The following is a 23,186-nucleotide window of genomic DNA, read 5'->3' as shown; positions in this document are numbered from 1 at the left end:
AGGCCAGTGGAGCTGGCTGTGCATGCCATCTACAAATGCCAACTCCTGAGGGTTGGCAGATAAATGCCCTGGATGCCTCACCCCTCAGGGGGTGTTCGAGGATTCCATGCTGTCTTTCAGAGATCTCCAGCAAGATCTAGCTCCAGTTGCCAACATGGAAATTTGTTTGAGGGTGGGGCACAGTGGCTCATACCTATAATCCCAGCACTTTGGGAAGCTGAGTCCACAGGATCGATTGAGCTTGAGATCAGCCTGCCTGGGCAACATAGCAAGACCCCATGTCTACAAAAAAATAAATAAATAAGCTGAGCATGGTGGTGCATGCCTGTAGTCCCAGCTACTCAGGAGGCTGAGGTGGGAGGATCGGTTGAACCCAGGAATTTGAGGCTATGATTGCACCACCACACTCCAGCCTGGACACCAGAGTGCAACCTTGTGCCTGGGTGGGGAGGTGGAGCAGGGGGAGGCAATCCCAGCACTTTGGCAGGCCAAGGCAGGAGGATCACTTGAGCCCAGGAGTTTGAGACTAGCCTGGGCAATGTAGTGAGGCCTCATCTCTAAAAATAAAATGCAATGAATTTTTAAAAATTAAAAAAAAAGAAAATTTGCTTGACAACGTCCTCTTTATTCCCTTTGCAGACTCACCTCCTACTCCCCCAGCTGAGGTTCCTGGATCAGCACCAAACACACTGATCCTTAAATCCTCATCTCAGGGTACATTTTCCTGGAATCCAAGACAAGGAACCACTCCCTAACCTCCCCAAAGATTCTGTATGAGGGCAACGCTGGCCTTCGTGGCCGAGAGGAGAGCTGTGTATGTTCCTGAGCTACAGGTGGGTGTCTGCCTGCCTGCGAGGGAGACCTCTGGAGGGGTCTGTGCCAACAGTTCTTTCCACAATGAGAGCCTGGAGGGATGGAGCCAGTTACACACTTTATTGCGCCCTGGTTCTGACGCCCACTCTCGCTACTCTGCATGGGTGAGGATCGGGTCTTCCAGTTTTCTGGAGCCAGAGGCAGGTCGACAGTTCTCACCGTCCCAGCAGAGGCAGAATGTAAAACCAGTGCTCCCTGGCGACGTCTCACTGGGACTGACCAGAGCTCCCAGCTACCCCTCCAGCTGGGCCCTGTCCCAGTGCTCCCGGAGGCTGGTGCCACTGAAGGGGGCTCTCAGCTAGAGGGAGGCAAGGGGACTTGTCTGGGGTGAGTCCTCAAGGGATGTCTGCGAGTCTGTCCCCTCTGAGGAGAAGCTGCCCCCAGTGGGGCGAGGGACCTGGCTCTGCCTTGGGGGCTGCTGCCAGAAGAAGGTGGTGGCCAACGAATGCTCGTGGGCAGGGTCAGGGAGCTCGTGGGCGCCTTTGCCGTCTTCAGCCTCTGCAGCCCGGCCAGCTTCCTGGGGTGGAAAGCCTGCCTGGAAAGTTCTGTTCTGTTCCCCTCTGGGGGCCCCAGGAGGCCAATAGGACTTTGGCGAACGGTCCCTGCCCAGTGAGTCTAGTGGGGGCTGGTCCCACCTCCCCTTAGAAGCCACCTCTACACTCAGACCCTGGCCCTTGGCCACCACCCCTCTTCGTTCTGGTTGCACTGAGTGAGCAGTGGGAGTCTCTGGGCAAGAGCAGTGGGTCAGTGCCTTCTCCAGGAGCATCCGGATCTCCTCATGCCTGATCCGGGCCTCCTCCCAGAGCTCCTGGCCCAGGCCCGCCCGGCTCAGGGAGGCCACCTGCAGCCCCACGGCTGCGAGCTTCTCAGCAGGGAACTCAGATGCCAGTCGCTGCAGGTAGCGGTGGAGGCGGCGCCGGTCCTCAGGACTGACCCTTGAGGCCTTGTCTAGCCTGAGCTGGGCCATCAGGTCCTGACAGTCCATGTGGAACCAGGTCATCTAGGGGACAAGAAAAGAGGGAGGTGGGGACTCAGGCTGGAAGTGGGACTGTGGAGGACTGAATTAATACATGCCCCATGCCAGGGCCCCGCTCGGCTTGGCCATGATCTTCTCCACTGACCATGATGATCCTGGTTTCCCTGTCTTCCCTGGGGTTCACACACCTGCCATCTGGAAACAGCCCCCAAGCACCCTGAGGATCATCAGACACTTTTTTTTTTTTTGAGATGGAGTCTCGTTCCATTGCCCAGGCTGGAGTGCAGTGGTGTGATCTCGGCTCACTGCAAGCTCTGCCTCCTGGGTTCAAACAATTCTCCTGTCTCAGCCTCCTGAGTAGCTGAGGCTATAGGCACCTGCTGCCATGCCCAGATAATTTTTGTATTTTTAGTAGAGACAGCGTTTCACCTTGTTGGTCAGGCTGGTCTTGAACTCCTGACCTCAGGTGATCCACCCGCCTTGGCCTCCCAAAGTGCTGGGATTATACGTATGAGCCACCGCGCCCGGCCCATCAGACACGTTCTAATAGACCTATGGGCCAGCAGGGACTTAGCTCTCTCTGGGGCTCAGTTTCTTCTTCTGTAAAATGGAAGTTGCACTAGATGAGCATGAAAAGCCTTTGGAGAGGTGAAATTCCTATCTGTGGTTGTATTAACCTCTGTGAGTGCTGTGAGGGAGAGTCTGGCTAATGTTTATTGAGCGCTGACTATGTGCCAGGTTCTGTGTGTCTCAGGCAGGATCACACTGAACTGCACTAGCAGCCCATTTCACAGAGAAGAAAACTGAGGCTCAGAGAAGTGAACTCACTTGCCCTAGGTCACACAGCAAGTCAGGAAGGAGCTAGGATTCCACTCAGATCTGTCCTCCAAGCACCTCAGTGGGCAGAAGGAGAAACGGGCCGGGCAGGGGTGTGCCCTTACCATCACACCTCGAGACCGTCAGCCACACCAGGCCCGGAGGCCCCTCCCTCCAGCCGAGCCTCTGCCCCATTTTGTGATTCTGTCTGTCCCCGCTTCCCCCACAAAATGTCTGCAGACTGCAAAGAAGCCAACACATTCCCAGCAGCTCGTGAAAAACATAATCTTTCTCTCCATTAATTTAGAACACGACAGCGAGCTGTTAGGCTGTAGGGATTGGAGAACCATTTTCTCCGAAAAGAACATCTTTCCACGGATTAAGGGAACTTATCTTTAGATAAATGGCTTCATATTCGTGCAAGCACATGGAGCTCATGGCCGGGAAAGAGCTCCATAAATCTCCGTTAGTGGCACCATTGTGTTATTATTATTTAGGACCAAAGCTGCTGCACACACGTTCCCCACCAGGGGCTGAGCCTGGTGCTGGGCTGTCCCATCATCTGTCTGTCTGTCCAGGACTTGACCTTCCAGGCTAAGCTGGACAGAGATGGATAGCACCTCAGAAATCATCTTGCCCAACCCTTTGTGGAACGAACTGAAATTCAGCGCCAGAGAGGAAACAGGGCCAGCCCAGATCCAACAGCGAGAGCTGGACTCAAAGTCAGGGTTGCTTCCTCCGCTGCATGACTTTAGGCCTGGCACAGACACCACCTCCACACAGGCCATCCCCAGGCTTCCAGCCTATCCTGACTCCCTGCACAGCCTCCCTGAGCCCCTGTGGGCCAAGCCTGTGCCAGGAACCGTGGATAGAGCTAGGACCAACTCAGACCCAGTCCCTGCCTCAGGGAGCTCGCCTCGCGGACACCATGCAAGAGACAAGTGAGTGACAAGCACCAGGACAACTTCAGATCAAAGTGAGCACCCAGAAGTGACAAAACAGGGTGATGAGAGAGACAGGGGTGGGTGGTCAGAAAGGGCGTCTGCAAGGAGGGGATGTGTGAGCTGAGAGCAGAAGACAAGAAGCCAGCCGGTAAATGGGAAGAGCTTCCCAGGCTGAGGGAACAGCACATGCAAAGGCTTCAGAGCTGGAGCACGTTTGATTGATCCGGGAAGGCCAGTGGGGCTGAAATTGGCTGAAATCAGTGGGCAAGGCAAAGAAGCTTCCAGATGTCCTTAACCCTGGAGGCACTACTCCTCTTCTTCCTCCTCCTAATGATGATAATAATATTGATGTTAATAATAATTCTGAATTTGAACAAAGCCCTGTGCCAGGGGTTACTTCCATTGAAATCTGTCACTACCTGGTAAGGCTGGCAGTAGAGCCAGATGGTCTGGGTTTGAATCTCTGCCCACTCGGTTAGCTGTGTGACCCTGGGTAAGTTATCTGACCTGTCTCTTTCCTTATGTGGAAACGGGCATAATAGTAGTACCCGCCTCATAGGATTGGGGCGACAATAAAACAATATGTGAAATGACTAGAACAGGGCCTTGCTCATCATAAGAACCACACAACCATTAACTATGGTCTTAGCAAAGAGCTGAGGCCTAGAGCAGTGAAGACGGTGGTTGAGGTCACAGAACTCACTCAAGGACATGAAGCCCCGGACTCCAAGGCTAGGATTCTGCCTGTATCGTGCTCTTAACTGCACACAGCTGGAACTGGGGGAGTCCTTTGCTGCCACTGCCGACACCTGCCTCCCTTGCCTGCTGTCTCAAGGAGACAGAGAGTGCCCTGTCCTCCCAGGGCCCTAGGTGTGAGTTGACCAGAGCCCTTCCTGCTGCCCTCTGAAGCAGCCTGTGATCGCTGTGGCCTGCACGCTGGGCTGGCCTGACAGCTGGGAGGCTGGGGCAGGTCTTTCTCATACTCTGGCCTTGGTGGCAAGTGCAAGGGGCAGCTGAGGGCACTGGGCCTGGGCCAGCCATGGGGGTCCCTGTCCCAGCTGGACCACACTGTCCCAGCCTGCTCCTTTGTCCCCACAGACCTCACTTTTCCCATAAAAAAAAAATTTTTTTTTTAAAAGAGAGATTTGGCTACATGAATTTAGGATGGGTGGCAGCTCTTAAATCAAATCCTCCTTCACCACTGCCCTCTTTGGGCAGTTTTCTCATCTGTAAAGTGGGAACAACATTGGTGCCCTGTCATCAAAGAGGTATGGTGAAAATAAAGTCGGGTAAGGTGTGTGAAGCCTACAGGAGGGTCTGGTGTGGTGTACACACTCACAAATGTGCACTACCCTCCCAACAACCCATCATCCTCATCGTCGTCAAGCCTGCTTGGAGAAGGGACTCTGTCATCATTTCTTCTCTCTTTGGGGAAGCATATAAGGCATGTCACGGGGCACCACGGACACATCTATGTTCAAATCTCAGCTCTTCTCCTTCCCACTGTTTTTTTCCTGTTACAAGACTTGGGAGTGAATCACAAAGAGCCTCAGGCTGTGTCTAGGTATCCCTGTCCCCGCTGTGCCCCCAGCCAGGGGATGGGGGTGGTGTCTGTGCAAGTGGGCGGGGGGCTGTGTCTAGGTATCCAGGGGATGGGGGGCTGTCTATGGAGGTGGGCCATGGGGCTGTGTCTAGGTATCCCTGTCCCCACCATACCCCCAGCCAGGGGATCCAGGGAATCCGTACAGGTGGGCCGCGGGGCTCACCCTCTTGCAGAAGCGGTGCAGGTGGAGCAGCGTCTCGAGGTCCGTGCGTTGCCGCTCGGCCGCCATGTAAAAGTGGGTCAGCTTAGCCTGGAAGGCCCGCTGGGTAGAGGCAAAGGCTGCCAGCTCTGGGAACTCTGCTCCTTCTGCCTCCCCAGCCCCTCCGGCTGCAGCTCCCAGCTGAGCGGCCTGCTTGGACAGCTCCAGGCCTCGGCGGTACTGGGCCTGAGAGGGGAGAGCGGGGGGGTGCTCACTCAGCTCCCGCCTTGGCTGGGGCCTCCCTCAAAGGTCAACAACCTCTAGCTGCCCTGCCGCCAAGCCAGGAGACTTCCTGAGCTTCAGTTTCCTCATCTGTAGAATGGGGACCCTAATGGCACCCACCTTACAGGGCTTAGCTCCTAGTGAGGGGTGAACAATAGAGAGCAGTTATCATGCTTCTGGAAGTCTCCAGGCCCTCGCCATGGCAGTTCACTTTGCCTAGCCGGGCTCTGCTTAGATGTCCCTTCTGGAAAACTTCTCTGACTCCAAAGGCTCCTGCTCTGAGTCCCCACATTCTCCCTTTCTGTGCACGTTTCCCTGTTTGTCCCCACCCCCGCCCTCGCTCCTCACTGGCCTGGGAATTCCTGAGCGCTGATACGGAGCTGAATCACCCTGTGGTCCGGAGCCTTGTCACATCGCATCATGTTGATGCAGCATCCCTGCCCCCCAACCCCCGGCTCTGTGAGGCTGAGTTATCAGGTCTAGGGTGAGGCCCTGGAAACGGCATTTTAAGAAACCCTCTGGGGGATTCGGCATATTCTTTGGGCTTGGCCGTGTGGTAAGAACCCCTGAGGGAGATAACATCTCGGCTGAACTCTGCAATCCAAGCTGGTTCCCTCACTGTCTCTGGAACTTTCCTTGCTCTTTCCCCCCTCCATAGCTTTGCCCTGGCAGTGCCACCCCCTCTAATGCCCTCTCCATCTGCTCCAGTCCTGCTCCACTGTTGTCTGGAACGCACTGCAGCCTGGAGGAAGAAGTTCTCAAACTCTGCGTGGGCTTTCTCCACTGTCTCCAAACTTCCGTCCTTGGGGGTCAGCGTTTGCAGCCACCGACTTCCTTCCTGCTCCATCCAGTTGCTGACCTGGGGCAGGAGACGCAGATTTGGACGTGAGGGGCTGCTAGGCAACCTCCCTTGTCCAGCTTCCCCACTTCCTTGGAGGCTGAGGTCTTCTGTCCTCACTCATTCAGTGGCTAGGCCTGTGACCCCTGGCTCGGACTGACACTCTCCCAGTTCTAGGCATGGGAAGAAATGACTTGCGGAGGGGGAGTGCATGGTGATGTTCTTCAAAGTGGGACCCCAGAGGGCATCTGGCCTGGCCAACGCCCTCGGTGCACACTGTTATCTGAATGAAGTCACAGGGTGGTGAACTTCAGGCTACTCTAACCACTCAGTGACGCCGGATCATAAAAGGGGTGGCCTCAGGGGTGATGAGCTTCCTGTTCGTGTGTGTGTGCGTGCGCACACGTGTGCACATGCAAACAGTGCTGGAGAAGAAGCAGGCTGCAGAGGAAAGACCATGGGCCTGCTGGGAACTCACTGTGTGAACATGGTAAGCCACTCCCCCTTTCTGGGCCTCAAAAGTTTACTCAGTGGTAAAACGGGGTAGACATGAAGATTCAATGAGGGACAGCAGGTATATAATGGCGCTCAACCCCCTGAGTGGAAGTTCCTTTCTTATTCTGGGGCATCTTAAGGAGCCTGTTCACCCACTTTATCCTCACAGATCCAACGTAGCAGGTACTATTATCACCCCCCATTCAACAAATGAAGATACTGAAGCACTGAAGGGTTAAATATCTTGTCCGGGACCACACCATGAGTAAGCGCTGGAGCCGGGAATGGACCAGCGCTGTCTGATGCAGGAGCGCACCGTGCCCCGCAGCTCCAGGCAGAAAGGAATGTGTTGGTTCTCAGCACCGGCAGTCAGATGAAGCCACACCAGGTGCAGGTTCCAGAATCAGACTCCGAGATATGCAACCGCACGCAGGTGACATAATGTCTCCCAGCCTCAGTTTCCTTGTCTGTGCAGTGGGTGAAATCCTAGCACCTTCCCCAAGATGAGTTTGGAAAGCAATGATGTTCACAACGGCTTTGGCCCAGGGCTTGGCACAGAGTTGATGCTCAATAAATGCAGCTCTTGGGGCCATGTTCTCACTCATTGAGCACTTATTGAGCACCATGTTATGTGCTATGCCCGGCATATAACTATAAAGGATGCCTGCCTGGCCTTTGAGGGACTGCCAGCCTGGTGTCCTTTCTCCAGAACAAAGCACCTGGCTAGGGCTGGGCCCAGAGTCGGGGCTTTCCTGTGGAATGTGGCCAGGCAGAACCCCCACACCCCAAGCCGGACTCCCCTTTCACCTGGTGAATGGCAGCTTCCAGGCGGCCCAGGCGGACACGGAGCTCCAGCTTCCCCAGGAGGCTGTTGGATGCGGTGACCAGAACATGAAGCTGCTCATCCACAAGGCTGTACAAGGCAGTGGCTGCAGCCAGATGGCTCCTGGGAGGTGGGCGGAGGTGAGAAAAGGCCTGTGTTGCCCTCTTCACCCTGCTGTACTTCTGCCCCACATAGGCCTGTCCCTCCACCTCTGTGGTCCCAGCCTGGGTTTCCAGCTAACTTGCTGTGTGACTGTGGGCAGGTCCCTACACCTTTCTGGGCCTCAGCCTTGGTCTTCCATGGGACTGGGAGGACAAGAGAACACAGTAGGAAGTGAAATGACCCTCCCCCTTCCCTAGAAGGGTATGAAGCTGGCCGGACAGATCTGGGTTCAAAGCCCAGCTCTGCTACCTTCTAGTAGGAGGCTCTGTGCAAATGTCTCAACCTCTCTCTGTCTCTGCTTTCTCTTCTGTGAGGTGGAGATAATCACAGAACCCATTTCATAGCATGGTTGTAAGGATTAAATGATCTAGCGCCTGGCCCTCACCTCCAGCTATACATTATAACCTGCCCTGGGAGCTTTAACAAATCTTAGTGCTCCGCCCCAGGCCAACGAAGTCAGCAGACTGAGTGCAACCAACACACTGATGTTTTCTTTTTCTTCCCTTTTATTTTTGAGACGGAGTCTCGCTCTGTCGCCCAGGCTGGTCGCCCAGGCTAGAGTGCAGTGGTGTGATCTCTGCTCACTGCAGCCTCTGCCTCCTGGGTTCCAGCGATTCTCCTGCCTCAGCCTCCCGGGTAGTTGGGATTACAGGCACACGCCACCATGCCCAGCTAATTTTTGTATTTTTAGTAGAGATGGGGTTTCACATGTTGGCCAGGCTGGTCTTGAACTCCTGACTTCAGGTGATCTGTCTGCCTCGGTCTCCAAAAGTGCTGGGATTACAGGCATGAGCCACTGCGCCCAGCTGGGACACTGATGCTTTCTAAAGCACCTCAGGCGGTTCCAGGGGCAGCCAGGGCAAAGAACCAGCGCTCAGCGTGCAAAACACTTAACACTGTGCCCAGCGCACGATGCTTGTCAGGTTCGCGCTATTTCTATTGCAATGGTGGGAAGTAGCTGCAACACGCCTGCCGGCCCTGCTTCCATTTCACAGATGGGAAAACTGAGGTCAAGGGAGGGGAAATGACTTGCAGATGGCAGCCTGAGTTGGAACCCCACCCAGGGCTGTTTCTGCACATAATTTTTTAAAATGCTCAAAGCCACAAGACACTAAGGAAGAAGTGTGGATGGGATTTCAGGCATAGTGATACTTGCGTGAAGGCAGGAATTTCAAACCCTGCTCTGCCCTCCTCTGCCTTCAGAGGCTCTGCCTTCAGAAGGAAAATGGAAGAGAGAAGGTGGAAGAAAAGCTTTTAACTTCCTGAAGGGTGCCTTGCTCTACCTCTGCCTCCCCATCTGACTGCAGCTCCCCACGGGTTGCCACCCTTGCAGGGAAGAGGTGTGGGCCCAGGGTGCGTGAGTGGGATAGAAAATATCTGCCTGCTTGGAGAGGGAGGGACGGAGGGACACGGACAGCCTGGGGCTGCAGGGACCCGCTGCAGAACAAACGCCCGCAGCAGCTCAAGTGGGACCACAGTGCCCCCTGCTGGAGCTTCTGGTAGCTGTGGGTCTGCGGGTCCTCGGGTGGACAGGAGGAGCCTGGGCCCGGCAGGCAGGTGAGGGTGGAACAGGCTGAGAAAGGCAGTGCCAGCCCCCACCAGGCACTGAGGGGCAGGGAGATGACCCCACACCCAATGCTGCCTGTGCATCCATCTGTGTGAGCCTGCTCTCAAGTTTAGTGCAGCTCTGGGTGGTTTGTTAAGATTCTGGGGCCAGACTGCCTGGATTCAAGTCCGGGCCCCACCACATCCCAGCTGTGTGACCCTGGACTAATCACTTACCCTCTCTGAGCCTCAGGTTCCTCCACTGTAAAATAGGGATGATACTTACAGCTACCTCAGGAGTGAATTAAATGAGTTGGTATTTGTAAAGCCCTGAGAAAAATGCTGGACACATACACAGTGCTATTTAGGTCTTGGTTCTGTAAATAAAATGTTCTTTAAAACTCATGCATACCAGCCCTTGACTTTGAATATAAGTAGCTGTGTTCTAAGAGGGTGAAAATACTTGCAATTACTGACCAATTTAATGACTGACTTTCCCCCACATCCTAAATTTAAGAAAGCTGGAACTTTCCAGGAATGTCTATAATTTATTCTGGCTCTGAGACCCCCGAGACACCATGAGGTTCTCACAAGCGTGTTTGAGCAGCCTACCGGGAAAGGCAGGGCCGGGTAGGAGTTCAATGCCCAGAAGGCCTGGCTTCAAATCCCCGACCAGCTGCTGCCTAGCAGATATTTCCCTTCGCTGAGCCTCAGTTATCCATCAGCCAAATGGACAATGTGCACCTCACAGGGTTCTTGCCAGAAATAAATGAGACAGGCTCTTGCAGGGGCTTAGCCTGGTGTGTGGGTCGGAGAAAGTGCTTTGTCCAAAAGGGTGACCAGAAATGGGTAGGCGACATCCTCCGACGCCCATCCCAGGCTCGAGATGGCTGGGGCTGAAGGAGGGGAAGCAGAGAAGGGGCGAGGAAATTGCCAGGGCTCAGGGTGGGTTTCTGTGACCAGGCCTCAGCCTGGGATACAGGCCCTGCAACAACTGCAAAGCTGGGCACCCTCAGGGCTTGGCTATGTGACCCCTAGGTGGTGTGGTCCCAACTCCAAGCTCCTGGGCCAGAAACAGGATGGGGTGGAGGAGGAAAGGCCTGGACGTCTGTCTGTACCTGACATCAGGGCTGAAGTCCAGCCTGCTGGCATCACGCTGCAGCCTGGCCAGGGTGGCTCCACCTTCCCGCTGGAGGCCCAGTAGGCCCGGGTCCCTCAGCACAGCCTCCATCAGCTCCTTGGACTTGCTCAGGCACCTGGTGGCCTCCTGCCAGCGTAGGGAGGTGCCCTGAGGCCCCATCCCCACTCTCCCTTTGCAACCTTCCAAGGCTCCCCACACCCAGATCAAGTCCAACTCCCAGTTTGGCATTCAAGGTCCTCCAGAAAGTCTGTCGTTTCTGCCTCTAAAACATCCCCTTTAGCCACGCCCCCTCTCATCACCATGGCAACCTCTCTGGTCCACCCTCCAGCATCTCTTGCTGGGACACCCATTCCAGCCTCTTCACTGATCTCCCTGCTGCCCTCTGGCTCCCCCTACAGTCTATTCTCCACATGGCAGTTGAACGGATCTCTGCAAATCTGATAACCCCTGGTTTAAAACTCTCCAGTGGCTTCCCTGCAGGCTTCAAATTGAATCCCAGACCAACTCTTCCTTGGTCCAGCTCCCGCTGCATCTAGAAGCTCCACTCGTGCTTCTCTCCCACTCATTCTGCTCCACATTGGCCTCCTTGCTACTCCTGAACACCCCAGGTATAATCCCACCTCAGGGCCTTTGCAAGGGTTTGCCCCCTGCCTGGCGCACAGCCCCCAACAAAGGCAGGCTCCTTCTCAAACTTCAAGCCTCAACTTAAACTCCAGCTCTTCAGAGAGGCCCTCCTCCCTCATTACTCCCAATCTTACTTCCACAGGACTTGACACAATTTGGAATGACATACCCATTTATGTGTTTGCTTTTTAAACTACCACTTCTGCCGCAGCACCATGAACCCCGAGAGGGCAGGGACAAGTCAGTTCGCCCCAGGCTGGTCTCCAGTGCAGGGTACAAAGTGGGTGCCCCTCAAATATGAGTCAAGTGAATGATGAAAAACAGGGATGATAATGTCCTCCCCCTTTTCCCCAGGCTGCCCCCTTCTCAAAGTCCTTGGTCCCTGGAGTCTGGGACGTAGTGTGGCTTCCCCACCCACCATGCTCCAGGCTCACCTGCATCCCGCCCGGGGGGTCGGCCTTCTCGAATTCCTCGATGGAAGCTTGTAGCAGGGAAGAGGCCTGCTGGAGGTCAGCAAGGAAAGGGTCCAGCTTCTGCGGCACAGAAGACCAGAGGGAGGGTGTCAGTCCAGGCCAACCCAGAGGATACCTCTTCCATCCCAGGAGCGCACAGGGGAGGTGGGAAGCAGTGGCTCTCCAACTCCAGGTACATCAGAAGCATCTGGAGAGCTGGTTAAAACACAGGCTCTGGGCTCTGCTCCTGAGTGTCTGCTTCAGTTCCTCTGGGGCGAGGCATGGTAGAAAGTGCATTTCTAATGAGTTCCCAGGCGTTGCTCATGCTGCTGGCCTGGGGGACCACACTTTGAGAACCACTGGTGTTGAATATGAGTGAGGGAGAAGAAAGGAGACAGGCCTGAGCGACTCCCAGGCCGGTGGGGATACTGTGGTTGGTAAGGGAAGGAAGAGGGCAGAGTTAGGGGAACATTCTCGGCTGAGTCCCACTTCAGCCCAGCTCCATCACTTACAAGCTGTGAGGCCTTGGGGGGCAAGTTACTGAACCTCTCTGTGTCTCTGCTTCCTCCTCTTTAAAATGGAGATCATAGTAGTTCCTCCTTATAGGGTTGTGTCAGGATTAAACCCATTAATATTTGCAAGGCACTTAGAACAGAGCCCAGCCCGTACTGTGTTTATCGTCATTCTCAGATCTACGTAGTGGGTCTATAGGTAAGATTTCATGTAAAGGAAAGGGTTTAAAGCTAAAATACAGTTCAAAACCCAGTGGATTCACTGGAGGCCTCTGGAAAGGGAAGCTAGGACCCTGGGGGACCAGCAGAAAAGGGAATTGTTCAGTAGGTATCTTTTTGTACCATTTGAACTGTGAATATACTTACTGCCTATTCAAAAACACGCAATTTTAAAAAAATCACCTGGGCAAAAAGTAAATAAGCCACCATGTTAGACTGCTAGTATAGACCAGTGGTTCTCAATGAGGGGTGACTTTGCCCCCCGGGGACATTCGGCAATGTCAGGAGACATTCTTTAATTGTCATCATTTGTGGGGTACGAACAGTGGGTAGAGCCAGGGCTGGTGCCTAGCATGTCGCAATGCACAAGACAGCTCCCCACAAAACAGAATTGCTCAACCCCAAATGTGAATAGGTTAAGGTTGAACAACCCTGGTCTAGAGAGAAGCCAGGGTCATTGATGGGCACGGGTTTCGGTGTGGTTTAAGCCCACTGAAAGGCACCCTCGCCCTATGTGTCCTCATGTACTACATTGGGTATGAAATGCCCCCTCTTGGGGTTGTGAGGAGGAGGGACTGTGATTACACAGGAAAGGAGCCCAGCACTGGCAGCTGCCTTATTTCCTCCCTCTGATCGGAGGGAACCAGATCCTGAGCTTCCTGAGTTGTGTGGGTCCATAGAGCAAGTGCCTGCAAATTTTATTTTATTTTATTTTATGATTATTTTTGAGACAGAGTCTCACTCTGCCACCTAGGGTGGAGTGCAGTGGTGTGATCTTGGCTCACTGCAATCTCCGCCTCCTGGGTTCAAGTGATTCTCATGCCTCAGCCTCCCAAGTAGCTGGGACTACAGGTGCATACCACCATGCATGGCTAACTTTTTCTTTCTTGTATTTTTAGTAGATATGAGGTTTTGCCATGTTGGCCAGGCTGGTCTCAAACCCCTGACCTCATGTGATCCACCCACCTCGGCCTCTCAACGTGCTGGGATTACAGGTGTGAACCACAGTGCCCAGCCCTGTAAATTTATTTTCAGTTAACATAGACATAGCTCTTATGTGCCAGACACTCTTCTAAGCTCTTTGCCCACATTAACTAAATTAATCTTCACAAAAACCCCATGAGGAGGTACTGTTATTATCCCCTATTTAGCTGATGCGGAAACCAAGGCTCAGAGAAGGTAAGTAACTTATCCAAAATCACACAGCAGAGCTGGGATTGCAACGCACGCAGCCTGGCCCCAGAGCCTGAGCTCTTAATCATTCTACTCTGTACCTTCATTGTAAACATTTGTTGAGTGACTGTTCATTTTTTAGCATAGCAGGGTTGATGGATCCATGAGGCAGAAGAGTGAAGAGAAGAAGAGAAGGAGTGGAGGTCAGGGGCTAAAGGCTGTGATGGTAAACACCTGGAAGAATTGCACCCACTCGGTGTGGCAGTAGGGGAAGGGGCCTTCCAGGGCTGCGGGCAGCTGGCTGGGGTCCACATGGTGGCTGAGGGCCTTCAATGAGGTCAGCACCTCCACCTGCAGACCAAAGAATCAGGAGAACCAGGGACTCAATGTGAGGACAGTCATTTTAGAAGGTCCTGCCCAGATCCCTGCCCCAGCACCAGTTCACCTCCCAGAAGTAAGGCTGACTCCAGCTTTAAAAGTTGCTTTGTGGGCAACCAATCTTCTCTGGAAACTCTTACAAATCAAAATTCAGAACCAGACCCTAGTTAAGGAATGGCAAATAAACAGCACTCATACTGCCACTCTCCTAGCCTGTGCCCAAGGCAGACATCATTAATCAATCATAGCACTCGCTCCCTCTGAGCTTGGCTCCTTCCCAGTACAGCTCTCCGGGAAATCACACAAACGGAATGAAGCTGGCCCTTGTGATGAAACTTGTTTGTAATCCTTGCATAGTTCCCTGAGGAGCCACCAAGAGCTGTTTCTTTCTTGGGGCTGGTGAGAAAAGTCACTAAATCCCAACAGTGTCCCCTAAGAGATGGAAGAAGAACTAGGTGACTGCTTCTCCCAGGCAGAGAAATTTGAGGTTTATGTTGGGAATAGCTCCAGTACCTAGGCTTGGGATTTGGTGGATTCTGTGGTTTTTTTGGACCCACCTGATATTCCTGCTACTCAAAGTGTGGTCCATGGGCCAGCAGCACCAGCATCACCTAGGGCATGTTGGAAATTCAGAGTCCCAGGACCCATCCAGAACTACTCAATCAGAACCTGCACGTTAATGTATTTCCCCAAGAGATCAGTAAGCACATTAAAGTTGGAAAAGCACATCTCCAGCCCACAATGTGCCTCGTCACTCACCAGAAGGAAGGAGAGTTTGAAAATCACATCCCGAAGCAGTACAGAGGACTGACTGCCCATACTCATTATTGTGGTGTATGGCACTAATTAAAGGGAGCTGCAGGGCTCTTTCCTGCAAAGTCCCACTTCAGCTCCACATTTGTATTAATTAGGGCGAGAAATACAGGAAGAGCAGGTCTGACCACAGTGTGAAAAAGGCACTGGAGTCAGGTGACTCCAGCTCTGCGTCTAGCTTGCTGTGTGGCCTTAGGCTTCAGTTTCCCTCTCTGAAAAGAAAGGGAATGGACCAGATGAAGCTTTTCAAATAGGTTTCATGCCATGTGCAATTCTCGATCATGTGGCAGCACCCACCAGGAGTTGCTAGGATAGTCAGAGAGAAATCATTCTGTGACTGATTTGACGATGCCTGCCACGGAGCTATACTGGGGAGTGGTAGCGCTCAGGCCTCGTATTTATTGCCCTACACTAGATTATTTCAAGGTCTCTTCTAGCTCATGAATTCTGCAGTTCTCCCTCCCCTTAACCCTAGCTCAGCTAAAGCCCAACAGCTCCCCTCCTCACCTGCCGACCCTGAGTCCCCCTCACCTGGATGTCAGGTAATGTCTGCAGCTGGAGAGCCGCCTCCTTCTCCCCCAGGAAGAGAATAGCGCGGATGGAGGCTGGGACCTGAGCCTGTCAAAGACAACTATTGCAGATTTGCTCTGCTCAAGACTTCCTGAAGCCTCACACACTTTGATTTCCTCCTTCATCCCCTGTAAGATGCAGGCAAATGGGCCACAAGGACAGGATGGGGCCCCCCCATGGCTAGGACCTTTGTGTGATATGTTTGGACCATGAATCATTGGTTGGAAGTCATGAGAGCAGGAGGTTCAAGCTGCGTTGCAAACCTTTCTAGATGACCTGCCCCTCTGGGCCTCAGTTTGCCCATCTACAAAGCGAAGGAGGTCAGACCATAAGGTAAGCAGATGCAGAACCTCCATTGACTCTGCTGCCCATAATGGCTGGATACGAATCTCTTCTCTCCTCCCTTCTCAGCTCATGGGCTTTATGTGATCTAAGTCTAAGCCAATCAGTGTGTAGCATTCACGCCCAGGCCACAGGGTTGGGTGTGGAGGGACTCCTGAACCCACTGTAACTGAGACACAAATAAATGTTTGCTGAGACCTCTGGGAAAATAATTTCTTACTCTTTCCTAGTGGATTTAAATTAGACACCATGTGAAGTCAGAGCTGCTGGGAGCCATCCGGCCACCAAGGGGCACGGGGTGCCAAGCAGGGTGGCTTGGCATCCTCCAAAGAGAACGGGGTCAGAAATGGAGAGAGAGGAACCAGATTCTAGTGACAATAGCTAAGCCCTTGGATCGAGCCATACTTGAAACTGGACTTGGCTCCTGGACTGTCCAGTGACATGAACCAATGAGCTTCAAGCTTGTTAGGGCTGCGTTTTCTGTTGTCTGCGGTAAAAGTTCCTGCTTGAGAGTCCTGGTCCCAGCCCTTAGCACTCCTGGGCTCTGTGAATGTCAGGAGGCCCCTGGTGGCTTCCAGGACTTACTAGGCTAAGGCTCTCCACCTCCCACTCACCTGGGTGGCCTGCAGGGCACTGACCAGACCAGGCTGTGGGGGCTGTTTCCTGGCATCGATCAGGACCGCCAGCCCCTTGGCTTTATCTTCAGGCCTGTGGGTGGTAAACAGAATGGACAGTCTTGCTGGATGGCCTTGGACAGGGGGCAGAACCTAGTGGAAGGTGAGGGAACCTGGCTGCTAGAAACCTTCATTTACTGATGAACTCTTCATCCTGTAAGACCAGGTTCCAATGCCCCTTCCAGGAAGTCCTCCATGGTTCTTCTCCAGGCAGAGCCCTTTGCTTCCTTTTTGGTGCTCCTGCAATACCTCATACAGCCCTCGTTTATAGCCCTACTATTCCTAACTCTAGCAACTAACCCAGGTACAGTAGGTGAGTCACTTGGGACTCACCCACTTTTTTGTGTAGGCAGAATCCTTATTTTGTTCAAGAATCCAACTCCTTCCAAAAATCCATGTTCCCCCAGAGCCTGGCTTCTGATTGGTTGAGGCCAACAGTAGTGACCTAATTCCTCTGGCCAGTGATTGGTTTAGATGGGGGAGGGTCATGTGACTTAAATGTCACATGACCCTGGCCAATGAGATGTGAGGGGAAGTTTTCTGGGGAAAGGGGCTTCTGGGAAAGACGTTCTCTCCTTTAAAAAGTTCTTACAAAGAGATATGAGGCAGAGCCATAGAATGATACATTTCCTTAACAGATAAAACATTTTAAATGGGAATTTCTGTTGATTACAGCCAAAACACTCTCCCTGGTTCAGCCACATTGCACTGAGCTTACAGTGGGCCACTTTTCAGTGACTATCTTAGGATTTTCCAAACTGGCCCAATTTTCAAGACTTGTTAAAATACAGATTCCTCACCCCTCTCCTCCCCCATCCCCACCCCTCTAGCCATCTGGCCAGTGGGTAAAGGGTGGCCAGGGAATCTGTGTGGTTCCAAGCACCCTTGACCAGTCTGATGATCAGGCAGGACTGAAAAATAGCTCCCAACTGCCTTCAAGCCTTCCAACCACTCAGTGCACAGGCAAAACCTGAGGTGGCCCAGTGGGAGGGTAGAGCTGTGGTGCTGCCATTAGTACCTTGTGATTGGGCAAGTGATTTCATCTCCCTGAGTCAATTTCATAATGATAGTACTGGCCTTATGGGCTGTGGTGAGGACTGACGAATTCATTCGTGTAAAGCACTCAGTGACTGCACAGAGCAAGTAAACGGGATGTAAGTATTTGCTATGATTATCCTAGAAGGGGAAACTGAGCACAGAAAGGCCCAGTGACAGATAGTGACAGGAGGCTCTGGGAGGTGATTTCAAGTCTCTGGCTTTATGTCCTTGCCTCCCTCTGGCGATGCCCATGCTGGACAGTGATTTGTTTCCAGACCTGTCTCTGGTACCAACCTGGAGGCCCTTAAAAGTCAGGGCCCGGTGTAAGGAGCCTCTGTCCCTAGCACCATGTAGCATGAAGCCAAGCCCAGAGCAGGGGCCCAGCCAAGGTTCATTCAGAGCACAAGTGGAGAAAACCAGCCCAGCACACAAGCATCTGGTGTGCACTGCACTCCACAGTTTACATCGTCCACACCCCCTCATCCCTGCCACTTGTGCCCAGGTTGGTCCTTAGAGCCCTCTTGGTCATGCCCTTTATTCAGGCGAGCCTTGGGGAGGGGAGGTTATTTCCCTATGGTCCCATAGCCAGTGGGTGCGATCCCAGAGCTCTGTCTACCACGCTAGTCACTTTCCACCACAGAAAAGGGGGTCCCATCTCCCACTCAGTCCAGAAAAGCCACTCCACCTTGGAAAAGAAAAAAAAAATGTCAGTGACCAGCAGGTGGCAGTGATGGCTCCAGTGGGGTGGGATGCATGAAGAAAGTTCCAGAGGGTTCTATCACCTTCCACCCCTTACCCCCAGCAGCAGACCTCTAGGTTGAGTTGGAGCTTATTAGCCAGTACTGAGCAGTGTCCCCTCTAACACTGCCCTGGCTAGGGGCTGGGTCCCAGAGGAAAGGAGGGTGCGTCTTCCCCAGCCAGTCCATTAAGTCTGAATGGTGGTGGGGGTAGGAGTGTTAAGAGGAGCATTAGAAATCAGCCTGAGTCCACTCATCATTCACTCACTCACTCACTCATTCACTCACTCATTCATTCACTCACTCATTCACTCATTCACTCATTCATTCACTCACTCACTCATTCACTCATTCACTCACTCACTTATTCACTCACTCATTCATTCACTCACTCATTCACTCATTCACTCACTCACTCACTCATTCCCTCACTCACTCATTGACTCACTCACTCACTCTTTCACTCTCTCATTCATTCATTTACTCATTCACCTCTTTCCTTTGTTTATTCAAATATTTATAATTCAGATGACAGTTCAATTATCACCTCCTCAGGGAAGGCTTTCCCGATTTCCCAATTGAAATTAACATCCCCTATTCTTCTCACTATTCTTCCAGCATCTGTTATCACCAGGAAATTTGTTACAAATGCAGATTTTCAGGTCCCACCCACCTTCATCAACTGAATCAGAAAATCTGGGGGATGGGCCCCTGCAATCTGTTTTAACAGCCCACCAGGTGATTCTAATGCACCCTCCTGTTTGAAAACCGGCCGGGCGCAGTGGCTCACCCCTGTAATCCCAGCACTTTGGGAGACCAAGGCAGGTGGATCACCTGAGGTCAGGAGTTCGAGACCAGCCTGACCTACATGGAGAAACCCCGTCTCTACTAAAAATACAAAATTAGCCGGGTGTGGTGGCGCATGCCTGTAATCCCAGCGACTTGGGAGGCTGAGGTAGGAGAATCACTTGAACCTGGGAGGCGGAGGTTGCAGTGAGCTGAGATTGTGCCATTACACTCCAGCCTGGGCAATAAGAGTAAAACTCTGTCTCAAAAAAAAAAAAAAAAAAAAAAAAAAAAAAAAAAAATTCGAAAACCACTGATCTACAAACATCGCTCTTCTCTTCATCACAATGACACTCCGGAAAGTTTCTTGGCCATGGTTTGTTTCTGACACTCTGTCCGTCTCTCCCACCAGCCTGACAACACCCCGATGGCAGGGACTGAGGCTGTTTTGCTTTCCCCCAGCATCTCTCTGGGGACTGGCTCTGTGAACAGACGACTGGATGGAAGGCTATGGTGCCTCTCCACTCAGTGTATGGTCCAGGGCTCTGGGCCCAGAAGGTTGAGGTGGGGATGAAGCAGTCAGGGTGGCCCAGACCCTTACCTGGGGATGGTGCATAGGTAGGAGAGTAGCTTGGTGACCTCTGAAGCTGTGCACCACGGCGCCTCCCAGGCACCCTCTGTAGTTGACACCAGAAGCAGGGGCCGCCCAGCCCTGTCCCGGCCACCTGGAGGACAGAGGGCACACGTGAGCAGTGAGAACTTTGGTGGGGCCCTCTAGGGAACCTCTCCTGTGGCCTTCACAACTTTGGCCATAACGGTTCCTTTGCCTGGAGCACGCTTTCTCTCCTTCTCCTTCTGTGAACTCTGACTTCTACTCATCCTTCGAGACCCAGCTCAAATGTAACTTCGTGAGAAAAGGCTTCCCTGAATCTCCTCTGCACTCCCTCTGTGTAGAGTACGCGGGCAGCCAAAGCTCGTGGTGTGATCTCTGCGGTCACACAGAAAGCGGTCAGGTCTCTGCACTGACTCACTGTGTGTCTGTGGGCAAGTCAGTGCACCTCTCAGCTTCAGTTTCCTCATCAGCTAAACAGGGAGAATAATCTGCTGAGCTTATTAGGTTATTTCGAGGATGAAATCAGACAGCTCCTGGCAAGCACTTAACACACAGCAAGAGCTCAGTGAATGATTGAGTGGCTCAATCATGGGTCGTTACAATGATCACCGTCTCTGTTCTCATCTCCAGTCTAAGGGGTGGTGAGTGTGCAGCCCCGTGGCCACCAGCTCACAATTTCTGCTTGCAGACTTTCAACCCTGGGTTCCCGACAGGCTATTTCCTGTTCCAGAAATCTAGGCCGTGTGCCTCACTCTCCCCACAGGGGTCATGAGGCTGAGGCTCCGGGAGCCAGTACAGCCCATCCTCATGGGAGGAAAGGGGAGGGGAAGTACAGCAGCGGGGAAAGAGGCCCAGGCTTCGGGAAACCACGCCTGTCCCGCAGCCTGGACTCAGAGCCCTGCACTTCAGTCACCTCACTCCAGGATGCCCTGCGATGGCCACCAGCCACTCCACGTGGGCACCACCCTCTGCAACGTGCAAAACCCTTCACAGCTCACGAAGCCTTGGACAAACCTAACCACCTTCACAAGTGCTGCCTCACAGGAGTCCAACCACCTGGAACATTCTTTCACATATGTCTTAAAATCTGACATAATTTTTAAAACAATAAAAAAAATTTGTGTGTATATAAATGTGTATCCATATATATCAATGTTATATTCTCTTGCTATTATGGATTTGATCTTTTTCCTAATATTCACTTACAAATTTCAGAAGTAAAGACATTTTATTGGGGCTAAGAGGGAGACCTGAATAGGAACTGGAAATTGATTAGTATGAGGACATTATTTTTCATTTTGTTAGGGGGCCGGGCGCAGTGGCTCATGCCTGCAATCCCAGCACTTTGGGAGACCAAGGTAGGAGATGGCTTGAGCTCAGGAGTTTGAGACCAGCCTGGGCAACGTAGCAAGACCTTGTCTTTACTAAAAATTAAAAAAATAATTAGCCAGGAGTGGTGGTGTGTGCCTGTGGTCCCAGCTGCGCAGGAGACTGAGGTGAGAGAATCGTTTGCGCTGGGGAGGTTGAGGCTGCAAGAACCCATAATTGTGCCACTGCACTCCAGCCTGGGTGACAGAGTGAGACCTTGCCTCAAAAAAACTTTTTTTTTTTTAAATCTGTTAAGTGTACTAATGGTATTGTGATTATTAGGGAATGCGCTGAAATATTTAGGGGATAGAATATGAAGATTTGTAATATTTTTATAAATTCTTCAGAAAAAAATAGATGAAGCATAACAAAATGTTAAGATTTATTAAATCTGGGTAATAGGTACATGGGTATTCATGATACTCTTCTGTCTACTCTTCTATAGGTTTGAAACTTTTCATAATATAAAAGTCAAAAAGAAGGTGAAGTCATTAAACCATGAAAAAAAATGCACAACTTGTGAAAACGGAGGTGCTAGTACAGGTCCCTCCAAAATCCTATCACAGCTGCTGGATCCCTTGGGTCAGGAAATGCTACATCACGTACCTAGGTCCATTTTGCTGATGAAGAAACTGCAGTGAGGAAGCAGCTTCCCAGTCCCCCATGGGCCTAGGTCCCCAAACTCTCTGCAAGGGTAGAGACCATGCCTGATTCACCCCTTGAATTAGGGGTGATGGTGAGCCTTTTGTCTGCTATAAACCTGAGGCCTGGAACTCAATTGCAGCTCTGATGGTGCTGCACTCCCCTGCTCTATAACCTTCTATGGCTCCTTATGGCCTTGAAGAGAAACTGCAAGCTTCTGGACCTGGCACTGAAGTGTCTCAGGCCCTGCACACTCTTCCACCCTCATTTCATATACTAGGTGTTAGGGGCGAAGCTGTGACCCCCACCTCTCCAAATTTGTATGTGGAAGTCTTAACCCCCAGTACATCAGCATGTGACTGTATTTGGAGACAGGGTGTTTAAAGAGGTAATTCAGTTAAAATGAGGTTACTGTGGGCCCTAATAGAATATGACCAGTGTCCTTATAAGAAGAAATTTGGACACAGAGGGAAGACCCCATGAAGACACAGGGAGAAGATGGGCCTTTGCAAGCCAAGGAGAGAGGCCACAGAAGGAACCAACCCTGCCAACACCTTGATCTTGGACTTCCAGCCTTCAGATCTATGAGAAAATGAATCTCTGTTGCTTAAGCCACCCATGTTATGGCAGTCCTGGGACACTAATATACTATGTCTCCCCTTGCCACCAATGACAGATGATACCACCCAGCTTTGTTCACCCTATTCCTTCTGCCAGGTATGCCCTTCTGTCCTATCTCCATCTGGTGAAATCCCCCTTATCGTTCAAAGACCAGCCAAGATGCCACCTCCTCCAGGAAGACCTCCCTACTGCCTTCCCTCTTTAGAAGCTCTTCCCCAGTCCCAGGTTCCCAAAGCAAATGTAGGCCTTTGTGAGATCCTGCAAGACTGAGAGCCCTTATGGGTGTGCACTGGGTCAAACTCAGTGTTGCATCCCTGTGCTCAGCACAAGGCTGGATAATCAACGTCTGTGATTGATTCATGAAGGAATGGAGGGTTAGAGCAACACCTCTCAAACTCTGATGGGCCTGGGGATCTTGCTAGAATGCAGATGCCAGTTCAGCAGGCCTGAGATTCTGCCTCTCTCCCTAGCTCCAAGGTCATGCTGATGTAGGTAGTCCCCGGACCTCACTTTGATCTGCAAAGGGTTCAAACACTCAGGACATTCCACACCGGGACACAGTGGCCATGCGATTGGTTCACATGTCTGGTTCCCCACACTGCCTGGAACAGGGCCCTGCACCCCCACACCCAGTGCCAGCTGAGTGGATTACAGCAAGGGGCAGTTCTCCACCTGATTTGTCTTTGGCTGGGCCAAGGAGATCCTTTTGCCCCAAATGTTATCCTCACTTACCAGCTGGCGCCAGAAAACCATCATTAGCATCTCAGAACCTTGGCTTAAGCTGTGCTGTTCACAGATATTATGAGCCTCAGGTGAAAATGAGGATTGCAAAATGAGGGTGGTGGGTAAGCTGGGTTGCCCAAAGTTGCTGAAAAATGTGCTGTATCTGCCAGCAGCAAGAAGAGGCACTCCAAGTTTGGGGAGGGAGGAATGGTAAGTAATTGAATTTGCAAGCAATTAAAAACATTTTCCATGTCAAAACAAGTG

At 52.2% G+C, this 23,186-nt stretch overlaps 1 protein-coding gene across 3 annotated transcripts in view; it reads right to left on the bottom strand.

The window, feature by feature from the left end:
* Positions 1-914: 914 nt before the first annotated feature.
* The window catches only part of LOC105496324 (KIAA1755 ortholog), a 49,204-nt gene continuing 26,932 nt past the window's right edge, over positions 915-23,186 (bottom strand). Inside the window, exons 5-14 of one of the 3 annotated variants that reach the window (XM_011766656.2) lie at positions 19,557-19,680; positions 16,335-16,428; positions 15,340-15,426; positions 13,852-13,968; positions 11,696-11,794; positions 10,615-10,763; positions 7,774-7,912; positions 6,370-6,492; positions 5,376-5,597; positions 915-1,873 (exon numbers count right to left, since the gene is read on the bottom strand). In XM_011766656.2, the coding sequence (XP_011764958.2) occupies positions 1,172-1,873; positions 5,376-5,597; positions 6,370-6,492; positions 7,774-7,912; positions 10,615-10,763; positions 11,696-11,794; positions 13,852-13,968; positions 15,340-15,426; positions 16,335-16,428; positions 19,557-19,680 (1,856 nt within the window). In that variant the 3' untranslated portion in view covers positions 915-1,171. The other 2 variants (XM_071079340.1, XM_071079339.1) reach the window with 2 other exon arrangements.

This window comes from Macaca nemestrina, chromosome 15 (assembly GCF_043159975.1).
Source record: "Macaca nemestrina isolate mMacNem1 chromosome 15, mMacNem.hap1, whole genome shotgun sequence".
NCBI classification, from domain to species: Eukaryota; Metazoa; Chordata; class Mammalia; order Primates; family Cercopithecidae; genus Macaca; species Macaca nemestrina.
Note: the sequence above shows the minus strand (reverse complement) of the source record. Positions and strands in the feature narration are given on the sequence as shown.